General features: G+C 39.4%; 1 protein-coding gene across 1 annotated transcript in view; it reads right to left on the reverse strand.

The window, feature by feature from the left end:
* Positions 1 to 12,894, reverse strand: part of MGARP (mitochondria localized glutamic acid rich protein) — a 43,039-nt gene extending 30,145 nt beyond the window's left edge. Inside the window, exons 1-4 of the mRNA XM_065404855.1 lie at positions 12,712 to 12,894; positions 10,475 to 10,578; positions 9,168 to 9,273; positions 3,606 to 3,836 (exon numbers count right to left, since the gene is read on the reverse strand). Coding sequence (XP_065260927.1) covers positions 3,606 to 3,836; positions 9,168 to 9,273; positions 10,475 to 10,578; positions 12,712 to 12,796 — 526 coding nt within the window. The 5' untranslated portion in view covers positions 12,797 to 12,894. The remainder of the gene's footprint in view (positions 1 to 3,605; positions 3,837 to 9,167; positions 9,274 to 10,474; positions 10,579 to 12,711) is intronic.
* Positions 12,895 to 13,149: the final 255 nt, after the last annotated feature.

Consider the following 13,149-nt stretch of genomic DNA (forward strand, 5'->3'; position numbering starts at 1 on the left):
AATAATTTTTACAAATGCAAGTATTTTAGTAAGTCTGCCTTTTCATTATAATTATCAGTAGAAGACACCTAAACATTTGAAAGGAAAATATTGCTATATCTGACTCCGCAAAAGCTTGTCAAGATCTAAGTTGTTTGTTTTTAAATAAAGAGGCTACATTAAACACTGCAGAGGATGGTGTTACCAGAACTTGTTTCATAAAGCAAAAGAAAAATTAATGTTAAAAAATGCAAACTGTTTACGGAAGGTAAGTTGCTTGAAAAATAACGTCATTATCCAGTCCTTGATCAGAGATCTGTTTGAAATTGACAGCTGTTAACATGAGTTAGAATACCTTCTCCTTGTATCATTTCAAATAAGGAATCAGTGCTTTCTGTATTTTCTGCCAGGAAAGAGGGAATTACAGTTTTCATACAATTTCAAGTTATGTACTCAAAGAAGAAACTAATATTTAACCACTGAATATGCTTGTGATCCAGTATATAGTTCAGCTATATTGGCTGAGACTCTACATAGTGACCAGTGGAGTTTGGCATTATCTAACAGTATGCAGGTAAAACTGGTCTCTAGAGGTGCATTCAGTGCCAAATTATAGTAAAGGTAAAGATCATAATGTATCAGATTCAAGAGGGGACAGGCAGTTGCTACACTGGACAAGATATACCCTTCTATGAGAACATGACACTATTCATGGGGAGTGTAAGTACATGGTGGTGAGCTAAACCTTCTGCTATGTAATATTCTGTAATTAGAGTTTAGCAGAGAGCTGGCTGAAAATGGTGAAAGGCTTTTTGTTGTTGTTTGTTTGTTTGTTTGATTGGTTCATGCAATTTCACACCCCAAGTTCTGAAAATTTTGCAAAAACATTACATTTTTTCAAAATTAAACAAAATCTCAGAGTCCCTCTTAATCAAACATTTGGAAGGCAGGGTTGTCATTGGTACTGTTCCGCTTTAGACTCTTGAAAAAGATAGGGCTGCAAGTCAAGAATACTATCAACTTCTGATCAATTTCAATAATAATTTGCACTTACACAGTACTTAAACATTTAAGTAGGTCTCATAACACACCATGAGGAACCCAAAATTACTATGTCCACAATTAGACCATCAAATTCCAGTCTCACGCCACATTCACTAGAGAACAATGCCTCCCAGATAAGTACCTGGATCTTAGCTTCCACATCTATAGTACAGTGGCAATTACACAGGATTTAAGATGTCTACAGCTATACATAGGTAGGTAAAACAGGAAAATGTATGAACTGCATCCAGATAAAGGAAACAGCAGAAGAGTCTTAAGAGAAGTTCTGTAATTTTTCTGCAACAGGACAGGGAATTGGCTAAAAGGGAGAAAAAAGTTATACAGCTTCTAAGAAGAGCTGTGCACATATTTTGCTGATCCCTGTGCATCTGGAGCTCTAATCTGCCTGCATTATTATAGGTCGGACTGTATTTCCCATGGAAATAGAATAGCTGTCTGCTAGGATTGTATAGCAATGGAGATTTTGAAAGATTCTCTGCTATTCTTTAATTCTGCTTTATAATGTCCTTAACTTGCTACTTCATATGCAGAATGTAAAAATCATTGCAGACATATTCATCAGATGAGGAAAAAAACTTAAAGACAAGCCACCAGTGACACAGGTAATATCTAACAGTACACAATTATTTTGAGAGCTTGACTACCCCACTGAATTGAATATGAATGAGTAATAGAAGACTGCTTTTTTGTTTTAAACTACATTTATTACTCTATACATATACTTCATAACTGATTGCTTTGCAAACAGTTGTCTGTAGAAACTCTTTTTAAACATGAAAGAAAAATCCAAGCAGATCCAGAGATTTTATAGAAGTCTGCAATTTGAAATCCTGTGCAAAATGTACCTCCCTAGTTTATTTAGTAATAGGCAGTTGACACACACAAATTCAGCATTCTGTTTGCCAGTAAAAAATGCTCTATGAGCCAAAGTGGGTAAGCAGATGCAACTCAGGGCCGGCTCCAGGCACCAGCTTAACAAGCAGGTGCTTGGGGCGGCCAAGGGAGAGGGGCGGCACCTGCGGCAATGCGGGGGCGGCAGGTCCCTCACTCCCTCTAGGAGCGAAGGACCTGCCGCTGAACTGCCGCCGCCGATCGCGGCTTTTTTTTTTTTTTTTTTCCCAATTCCCACCGCCGATCGCGATCGCGGCTTTTTTTTTTTTTTTTTTTTTTTGCTTGGGGCAGCAGAAATGCTGGAGCCGGCCCTGATGCAACTTATGAGGTCAAATGAAGTTGTCTGCTTATAGCAAGGCTGAAGGTAGCTCTGGTGTTATACTAGTCACTTCAGTATTGTGAATGCAAGACTTAGCCAATACACCTAATTTATGGAGGGTTTTTCATAGTCATTACTAAAAGTCCATTTCAAATCACCACAACTGACAATTGACAACATGGCAGTCATTTTTAAAAAACCTCTAAAATCTGCTTTAATGTATTCCATTAGGCTGATGCTAGCTCGTTTGGCTGAAGAGGTATCATGCATACTCACAGTACAAGGTAAGTTCCAGGATCAGTACATTAATACTCACGTCTCCTATCCACCCAAGAAATTCCTAGACTACATTCAAATCATATTGAAAGCTGTATTGATGTATTTTTCTTACACGTTACATACACACTAAAGACTTTAAAAAAAAATTCTTCCCTTCAAGACAGGAACTGAGACACTGCACAGCAGATCAAGTGCATATGTCTGTTTTTTACAAAAGACCTTGGATTTAAGTGGATGTTACTTTCCTATCCACCATGAAATCATGATTCCTTTATGTCTCCCTACTGATATTAGCTGTTCCTTTCTGGAAGAACAGGATGAATGGATGCTCTATATTTCCAGCCCAGTCACAAGATTTATGTTGCTAAAATCAATTTAGATTATTTGTGTAGTCTTTAAATAAAGTCTCATTTTTAAAAAATTGCATTTCAACAATGTACTTGTAGGTTTGCTTTTATATTGCTTTTATGATAAAGAAAAAAAACATGTTAAGTGAAAAACTACTATGTCCCAAACAGGGAAAAGCTTCAGAAGACTTGAGACATAACTAGACAAACAGCCTCCAACAAACCTTTTTTTGTCATCTGCAGCAAAGCCGTATTAAATACCTAATTCTGATTTTTTTTTTTTTACTGCACTGTAAAATATGATCATCAAACTGACAGTTAAGTATCAGAGGGATAGCCATGTTAGTCTGGATCTGTAAAAATTCCTTATGAGGGGGCACTAACACGTATATTCCTGTCACGCTATTTGCCAGTGTTACTTTAAAAACATGTGGAAGAGACATGGAATGTAGAAGTAGTAAGGACCATTCATTCTCATGGTCTTAAGCGCCAACTTTGGTGCCAGAGATGCTATGCTTTTAGGAAAAAAGATTACTGTAGTACACTTCTTGAGAGTACAATTAACTTAATGCTCGTGATTTGTCAAACGGATGATGGAATTAGTTTTCACTGCAGGTTAATTCCACTAGGAATAGTGCACTATTTGTTGCAAACAGTGTAGAACTCCCTGTAGTAAAAGATTTTTTTCTTTGCTTTTGTTTTAAAAAAAATAATAATGAATTAACCTTGCACTTGGGCAGCCTCCAAACTAGCAGTGGCTTCATGCTGTGCTTCTTCCACAGCAGAGGATGCATCTGCAACTGGTGATTCTTTTTCCACTTCAGCTTCTGTGGATACCATAGACCTCTCATTCTGTTCTGTAGATTCATCAGCAGTTAGTGCTTCAGCCTCTTCTGTAAGTGCCTCTGTGGCCTGCTCGCTTGCTTCAGTGACTTCAGCTGTCTCCAGTTCATCACCTTTTAAGGATTTAGTTAATACAATAAAGCAAGTGTAAAGTGTATGCATGCAACAGGAAAACAAGTTCACCAATTGCTTTCACCATCTTATTTAAACTTACAATGAAAAAAATTTGTTCATTTTGTAGTTGAGATTTTCCATATAAAAGTCAAGGAACTCAAAGTCCCCGCATCAGATAATGTTTAAAATGTCATTAAGCCATATTCTCAATCATTAGCTTAGCTTTACTACCATGTCACTATAATGGAAAGGAAAATATGGCTTAAAGCAAGTGGTTGACAACAAAGAAAATAATAGAATGAGTGCGCACACACAAAGTGTGTCAGAAACCATGCCAGAGGGATGTAAGATTTATGGGTCCAAACTGGATCTCATTGAAGGACTCAATAGCAAAACAGATATTGACTTCTTTGGGAGTAGGATCAGAGTCCAGATTCCAGCTGTACCCACTGGTGAAGTTATCTAAACATGGAATACAACACATTAACTGTCCTGCTTAGAAGCTCTTATGCAGTTTAGCACCATGTCAGAGTTGCAGTTCAAGAGTAATGGCATTCATAAATAATTAAGGAAAGTAAAGCCCACTCTCTCTATATATGGGACAGAAACAAAAAAAACAGAAGACGCTTATTAAAAAACTAGGTGTATAAAATAGAGAAACAGTTTGTAAACACTAAACCATAGTTGATCATCCAGAGACACTGGAGATGCATGCAGCCACTTACGACTGATCATTTTCTTGTTTGCAAACCTGAGCTCTCTCTGTTTGAGGTTTGCCTGCATCTCTGTGTATAAAATTGTTCAGCAGCAGTGAAACCCCGTGTTGTCTCATGAGAATGAACTAGTTCAGACTCAAGTGGAATTAAAAAAAAATAATTAAAATGAATACAGTCCAAGGCAAGAGGGCATGCAAAGAACACACACACACACATAAAAATCACACAAACATCACACAAGTTGGCAAAATGAAACAGTGCGCCATGTGTTCATTGTTAGTTAACCCTCATACCAAATTCACCAGGTGAAGAACGGAACTGGAAAGAGTTGTATAACAGTTGCAGGCAGGCAGAGAGAGAGAGAAAATAAAAAAGCTTAAAGAGATATTGTCAGGCTAAAAAAATAATCCTGTTTTTAAAGATGTTAGTACTTTGGATTAAAAGGGAGGGCCATATGCCATTTACTTACTTTTTGCATTTCACTCACTTAGGGGAATGCAAATAGATGGGGGGGGGAGGGGGGGTGATGAAACTGACCAGTCAGTTTCACTCCCTGGTTCTCATGCACTAGCACAGGGCTGCATTGTTTGGGTTTAAACTCAAACAAAATCGGATTCCATTGGTTAAAAAACAAAACAAAAAAAAACCCTTCACACTAAATAGGATCAAGTTACCTGACTGTGTCCCTTTAAGTGTCCCTTAGTATCTTTCCAACAAACTAAGCTTTATCACACAAAGACCAGAGTAACAGGCAAGCTCAACATTCAGTACACTTTATTGGACAGTCAAATATACAAGTGCATTCATTCAAAACAGCCAGCTCCTTAAAAATCTCAAAGTTGCCTTCTACAGGATATATTCAGTAGCTCAATATGGTTTGGCCTTGCAAATGTAAAGATAGTATTTTTTAAGTCTCACAAGTGTGAAGTTTTACAGTAGAAGGCATAAAGTCATCCCAAGGTAGGCTGCGAGGTATGCAATGGTGAAGGATTATCCCTTTGTTTGTATTTTACATCCTCAGGTTTGGAAAGACAGATTTCCCTTGTATTTTATTCTGGAAAGTGTAAAAGTAGAGTAATGATTAGAAAGGCTGAATCAGCTTTTACAATTAAAAGTTAAATTAAGAGAAAATTACCACTAAAAAGCAGATCAGAAACAAGTTTGAAGAGGGGGACACAATAGAACAAGAAAGGAGGACACATAAGCAAATACATGCACTCAAAGGATAAAAAATGAAGTGTACTCTGTTGCGGCAAACATTCATTTTACAATAAGATAATTCCCTAAGATTTTCCACCTCTATTTCTATTCATGCTCCTCCCAGAGACTTTAAAATCCACTATTACATTCTGTGTTTGTTAAAGTCTGGTTTATAGATCGATAGGAGTTTAAAAGGTTTGTTATTAGAGCTGGTTGCAATTTCTGAAGTTTTCAAATAACCAAATTAAAAATGAACTTGAAAAAAGCATTTGATATTTCTTCCTTTTTTGATCACTTCTATTTGCTGTATGCTGTAGTTCTTTTGTATAAATTATTTTTGGGAGGGCTGTGTGCCTTCTGAGAATTAAGTATTTTGTGGAAAAAACATTTAACAGGGAAAATGACATTGGTTACTTTAAGGAAAGGAAAGACAAATGACTGGTAGAAAGTGAAGGAAATTCTCCCTCTAACCTAACCATCTATTCCCTGGTTGTAAATTCCAGTCCTTCTAGCCACATGGTTGCCTCCTCTGTGTTACATTAATAATAGTAAGTAAATATAACTATTATTTGTATCATGCTAAGAGTGTATACTGGGATGTGCTTATCTCTGTCCACTGTTTCTGTTCCTCAACATCCCAAAAAAATCAGAAATTTCTCAAATAAGTCACTACCTGTAGCATCATCTAGCTTTAAAGGATTAAATTTTATGTTCTTCTGAGTGGCAGGTTCACCAGTTCTCTAATTAGTTATTTCCACAACAAACACTGTGAAAAATAAGTATGATGACTAACTGCACTCAAAGGAGATGGGGGTGGAGAAGTTGTGGGCATTGATTCTGTGGAGGTAGGGAGGGGAAGCCATGTAGCACTGCTCTATGATGAGACACATGCTAAATACAGAATTAGGACTACACATAGAAGAAAAAAATAAGAGGGAGCAAAGATATTTGTGCTTTTGAGAAAATGAAAAATGTTAATCTAGGGGGAGATAGAAGGGAACAGAAGCCAGTTTAGGGAATGTGGGAGGAGAATTTGGGGAGGGTTGGGGGGGGAGGACAGAAGGGGAGGAAGAATTTTAAAAGCTACAGAAAGGGTAGAAATGCGAGAGCTGATTCAATGGTGGATTTGTATTATAAATTGAGGTTACAGCTATTCAAATGTCGAATTAAAAGTGAAAACCCCCAAGGCTGACATTCAGAGTCAGGAGTCTGATCCTGGGAAGGAGGTTGGAGAGAGGTTTCAGAGTGTAAGTTAATTTATTAACAGGCATGGTCATTAAAGAAGAGCGCTGGAGGGCTGTGGATAGTGGTGAACTGACAAAAAATAGAAAAGAAGGTATCTGAGCATCCTCCATTGATGGTCGCTTTACTGCTTCATCAGATCTTTGTGAAAGATCATGCGGGCAGGGGACTGGACTCGATGACCTCTTGAGGTCCTTTCCAGTCCTAGAATCTATGAAATACATCCAGGAGATGAAAGATATTAGGTATTATACAGTACAGATATAAAGCTGTGGGAAAGGATCTTGAAGATCGTTACAAAATAAAGGCTTGATCCTACATGGTATAAAGTACTCTGACCCCAATCCAACAAAACACATAAATACATGCTTAACTTTAAGCATGCAAGTGGGCCCATTCACTTCAGTGGGATCACACTCAAGCTGAAAATTAAGCACACGCATGCTCTGCTGGATTAGGGCCACAAACCTCAGCACCTTGTAAGATCAAATCTCAGAGAAAGAATCCAATTAACTACCTTACGAAGTTCTACTTGCCACTGGTAGACTTGTCTACCCCTCCCTACAAATATCAGGCTCTTCAGGATAGGATTACTCTAAGACCATCCCAATATTGTACTGCATAGGCAAGTGTCAGGAAAAGGCAACATCTTTTTTGGTCTCATCACAGAAGTATTTTAAATTCTCACACATTTATCAAATAAAAACTTACATTTTGGGAAGAGCCAGTCAGTGTTTGTTTGCTTTTTGTATTTAAACTAACAAGTCCTAACACCTAAAGAGGAAATTAAAAAACTTACAATTTCCAGCTGTTTAAGAATAGGAAAGAAATATACATATTTTATCATTTATAAGAGGAGTGTTAAAATCCTTTAATCTTAAACTTTAGAACTAGTGAAGGAAGTATGATATAACTTTCCCTCGCAAAAGTAATAGCAATCCAGTACAATTTAAGAGGGGAATCAACCTTTACAGAAGCAATCAGTTTCAAGTATGCCTCTGTTCTGAAATGGGACTTTAAAGATGATGCTTTCTTATTCCAGAAATCTGCTCCCTGTATGTATTCAGTCGTATTCAGCAAACTTTAGCCATAAAAATCACGTATACCAGCTAAGTGCCATCTCTTGATTTGTGAACTGAGCCCATTTGATTTGGCAATTGAAGCAATATATATATGGATCCCTACAATGCCATTTTACAGTTACTTTTCATAATGGAACTGCATTTAATGCATTTAAAACCCTCAGGTCACTTTTAGCCTAATTTCCTTCCCCACCATCTTTTTTTTTTTTATGTTAGTAGTGTTAGGTTGCCATACACATTGTGTGAACTCTGGCACGTACAAATAGACCAATATCTGAAACAGCACACATAAATATGGGCAAAGTACACACCAGGGGGAAAACATAGTTTTCCATCTATATTAGACTAACTGATTAATTAAAAAAAGACTGTAAACTTCTGTACAATAATAACGTTAAAGAACAAGAAGATTCCATCATGAGTATTTGAGCTAATGATGTCTCTGCTCAACCTAACAGAGCTCTGTAATCCTCTAGTTCATTTAATTGGCTGTAAATTTAAATTATGTCAGTTAATCTTAACGTTAAACTAATGCTTGGGAGGCGGGAGGGCAAGAGGAAGAAATGGGTTTTATACACAGTATTTTGAAAACTTAAACAAATGTCCCTCTCCCCAGACTGCTGAGATTGGACTGTACAGCAATTGTGTTCACTAATGCATGGCCTGGAGCCAAACTGTTGACCAGGACAAAGATATAATTTCGCTTCACAAACAAACAAAAGGACAGAACTGGTTTTGACAGCGTTATTCATTTAGTCAAGTTTAATTAAGCTTTCAGTCATCAAGTTCTATCACCCAATCTGCTATTACTGGTTCATCTATTAACCATTTCCTTTCAAATGGATTTCTTCTAATTGGGTACCTACCAGATTCAGTGTCTTCTCATTAAGTTTTTTTTCTCTGCAATTTAAATGGCAGCAGAATGATTTAAACTGATAACGCAAGTAAAAAGCTACGGACTGTGGAAGAGACAGAGTATGGTAAAGGTCTGACTGGCTAGTCTAGAAATAAACTCCATTTCTTGTAGAATTCTTGTGTGCTGAAAGAAACGTGGTAAAAACTAAAACAAAACAAAAACACCACAACTTACACTGGGGTGGCCAGGGTTTTGGTTTCCACTCAGCTGTATTACTCTGCTGAATAGCATGAATACGTTCGTTGTACCTCTTTTTGTCTGACGTGATTGTTCTGTAGGCCTGAAAATAAAATTACATACCTGCACTTATTTCCACAGTTCTACTAATAAAGAGTTAAAAAAAAATCCTATGTTAACCAAGTGTTCTTCCCTATGTTGAAAGGCCACCTTAGATTGTTAACAAAAAAATTAAATCTACTTTAAATTTTAATCATACAAACTTTTAGTTTTAAATTTTGCCTCTCTCTCCTCTTGCAAAGTGGAAACAAACTAGTCAGCCTCACATTCACACAATACTGTATTGTTTAGGAATTGGAGGTGAATATTTAAAAACAAAGAAATATTTCTGTTAATCTTTATGCTTTATAAACCCTAAATGTGGGGGTCAAAATTGACCCAATAGTCTTCATTTAATAAAAAATACTTGTCAATCAGCAGTAGAAATCGTTACAAACCAAATGCTTGAAGTAGAAAATTAAGCCTAATGAAAATAATAAAATGAGTATATTTTTGAATACTCATTGAGTGATAGATTCCATTCACCCACTAGAAGGTGTTATTTTTGGAGGCAGCAATTAGTGGCGGAAGAAACCTAGAAATGAAGGATTTAGCAAGATGAAGTGGAAGAAAAAAAGTGTGAAAGACTTAGGGGGAGGGAGGAGACTGACTTTGGAAAAGGGGGAATAAAAAATGCATCACTCCATCATGAAAATGCTACACATTCACAGAACTGAAGTATTTAGAAGATGGGAGTGTTATAGTCTGACATCTGTGCTTCAAAAAATATGTTCGCAAGGAGCAATCTATTCAAAGGAGAACGGGTCTTGAACTGGGCCCAAGCATGGTTTGTTCAGACATGCCTGTAATCTTTATACCTGTTTTCTTATTAGCCAAGAACACAGAAAGAGGAAAAAGCTTGGTCTCTCTATTTCTGTACACCTCTTTTACATTATCTCACTGCCAATGTAGAACAGCAACATTTGGTGTGAAATTCCCACCTCAAGAATCTCCAACATTGAAATTCAGCTTTACTTTGGGATAAGGGATTTCCGTCCCTTCCCTCCGCCAACTTGAAATGTAATTATCCAGAACCCATCATCTAATTTCCCTAGTATGGGAAGAGAAGAGGAGCTTGAATCACCAAGGAGCAATGTTTCCATATTTTAAGTCCATGCTTGATTACGTGATCATGCTACATCTCCCCCACATGCCACTGATGTTAACTGCGTCTTTCATATACTCCTAAAACATGAGGCACTTACATAATATCCACCAGCAGTGCACGCCACACCAGCAAACAGATAGTAAATCAGGTTCTCCCCAGAAGAGCCAGGGACGCTGCCAGATGACATCTGGCGAAAAGGTGCTGTATAAAACATTAAAATAACGTTAAAATAAAGTGCTAATAAAATAACAGAAAATATCTTCTAACCTGAGATGCAGAGTGATGAATCTGTAGAAAGTTGAAACAAAGTCAGCTGGCAAAAACAAAGAAAATTAAGCAAGTACTTATTTAACTAAATGTAGCTCCGCACTTGCTAAGTGGAGTATCTCACCATGAGAACATTACACGTGTGGTCCATGATGTGCACTGGCTGTCTATTAATTTAATCTATAAAGCCCTAAATGGGATATACCTATGTGTGAGAATGACTCTGTCCCTGTGTGATTCTGCCATAGTTGTGATCAACAGAGGCACTTAGCCCTGTCACTTTAAAGAGGAAGGATTACTGGCTGGGCATTCTCTGGGAGGAGTCCTTGGCTTTAGATTTACATATTCCTGGTCCCAATAGCTCAAACTTGGAGGTCACTCCAAGGAGTCCTGGTCTGGGACATCCCATGAGGCCCTGTCTCTCAGGCATTTGGGAAGGGTTAAGAAAGGGTGGGGTATTACACCGCGTTATCAGTAGTGGTTGAAATGTATTTTGTTTTGGGGCACAGTAGCGTTGTTGGCTGGGTTTGTTTTTGTCTGATTCTGGTGGTTTGATGCTCACCCAGATGTAGATCCAATAGGCACTGCCAAGGAATTCTATTGCACTTCAGTTTAAATGTCAAATAGAGCTTAGAAAAAAACATACACACTACTGTGACCTAATGAAGATTTTAACTGCACTCTGTAACTGCACCCCAAATTAATAATGTATACTAAGTGTTATGTTCCTGAACGATCTTTCATTAAATATAAAGCAGGTCTGTCATCAGAGTTGTAACTAGGGTATTTAGGGAGGCAAAACGGACTCCAGCCCGCAGCAATTTAATCATATATTCATAGGATATATTGCAATTTAAAATATATGTATATTGTCCAGTCGTTTCTGCAGCTGTATACACACCAGTGGCTGTAAGAAGACTCAATAGCCTCATTCTATAATAAACTATTACCATCATGTGCCAGATTATGTCTAGCAGCATCTGTCTCATCACATGCTATTCTGACTCTTCTCTTGGTGCAGGAATCTGATGGATATTCTTACTTTGCATAAATATTGATGAAGCACCGTTGCAGCGGTTGCTGCAGTGTATTAATCATTACTTTTAAAAAATTAAAACAAGTTTTGTTCTTCTAAGATAACATTACATGGACTTTAGAAACATATATGGGGGAAAGATAAGGTTACAAGGCCCAACTATAACCTAACAGAGTAAGTACATACACTCAGATAAACACACAGCTTATTGCAATGCGTTTAAATTTTCAGGAACAACAAATGAAATGGATCAACAGTGACTGGAGGCAGCAGCTTTTGGTGCTGAACCACATGAAAATTCCGTTCTCGTTCGTTATTCCAACCCAGCCACATTCAGAGCTCCAAATTATTCACAAAATCGTTGGACCTTGTTTGCGATCTCCTGTATTTGTGTCAGCTGGTTACATGCAGGATCCCTGTAGGGCGCAGACTGAGGACGTCTGGCTTCAATTGCACAACACGCTCACAATGCTCAGTTGGCATTTTTATAGACTCGTGCCCCCCCCCCTTCTTCTTCAGCAAAAAATAGCCCACCCCCAGTGTTCAGCACGACATAGAAATAAAAATCAGCGCAGAGGGATCCGGTAGCTCAAGATTGAACGACACCTCTTGGTCAGGCAAATAGCAACGGTACAGAGAGAGACGGGCGACACCTAGATATGTCAAAGGAGCAGCGTCCAGGCCTGGAGCCGGTTGTTTCGTTCCTGCCTCTGCCTGGCATTCCTCCTCTGCAGGACCTGGCAGGGGGATGGCCAGGCTGAGCTGTAACTTACCCACGGCTGGGCTGGGCTCCATTCCCCACCTGTGACCTTCACTTCTCCTCTCCCAGGGCATTTCAACAACAGGCACGCGCAGGGCGCCCTTCACCAGCGCGATTCCACCTCCTCGCCCAGCCGGGGGCTGCAGGTGACCTAACGGAGCCGTGACCATGAATCGCTGCTGTTTGACCTCTACCCCCGCCTGCCCTGCAGCTCAGCCTGTCCGTGCCCCGTCCCCACGCGCTCGGCTCCCCGGCTGCCTGTCGCTCTTACCATGCTTTCTGAGCAGGGTGGCAGTGGAGGACACGCTGGCCAAGCGAGCGGCTAGCGCCTGCCAGGCAGCCCTGCAGACGTACATGGTGGCTGCGCTGCGGCGGCTGCACGAAGCGACTGGACAGAGCTCACCCGGCTGCCGAGCGGAGCTGCGGGATCAAGCGAGGGAAGGAGGCAGCGATTCCGCGTGAGTGGGAGGGAGCAGGTGGGAGGGGAGAGAGAAGGCAGACCCGGCCCACTCTCCTCCTCCCGGGGCCAGGCCGCACCTCTCCAACCAGGGCCCAGCATCCCTTCCTTCTGACTCGGACCTCAGGTCCTTTCCCTCCCATTTGCTGTCCGTGAAATGACCCCAAGAAGGCTGAGTCACGAGCCACGGACTGTGCAGACCTACCAGTCCCCGAGGAATTACTAAAGGGCTGGGGTGATTAAAGGAGAGGT

The sequence above is a fragment of the Emys orbicularis genome, chromosome 5 (genome assembly GCF_028017835.1).
Source record: "Emys orbicularis isolate rEmyOrb1 chromosome 5, rEmyOrb1.hap1, whole genome shotgun sequence".
Taxonomy (NCBI): Eukaryota; Metazoa; Chordata; order Testudines; family Emydidae; genus Emys; species Emys orbicularis.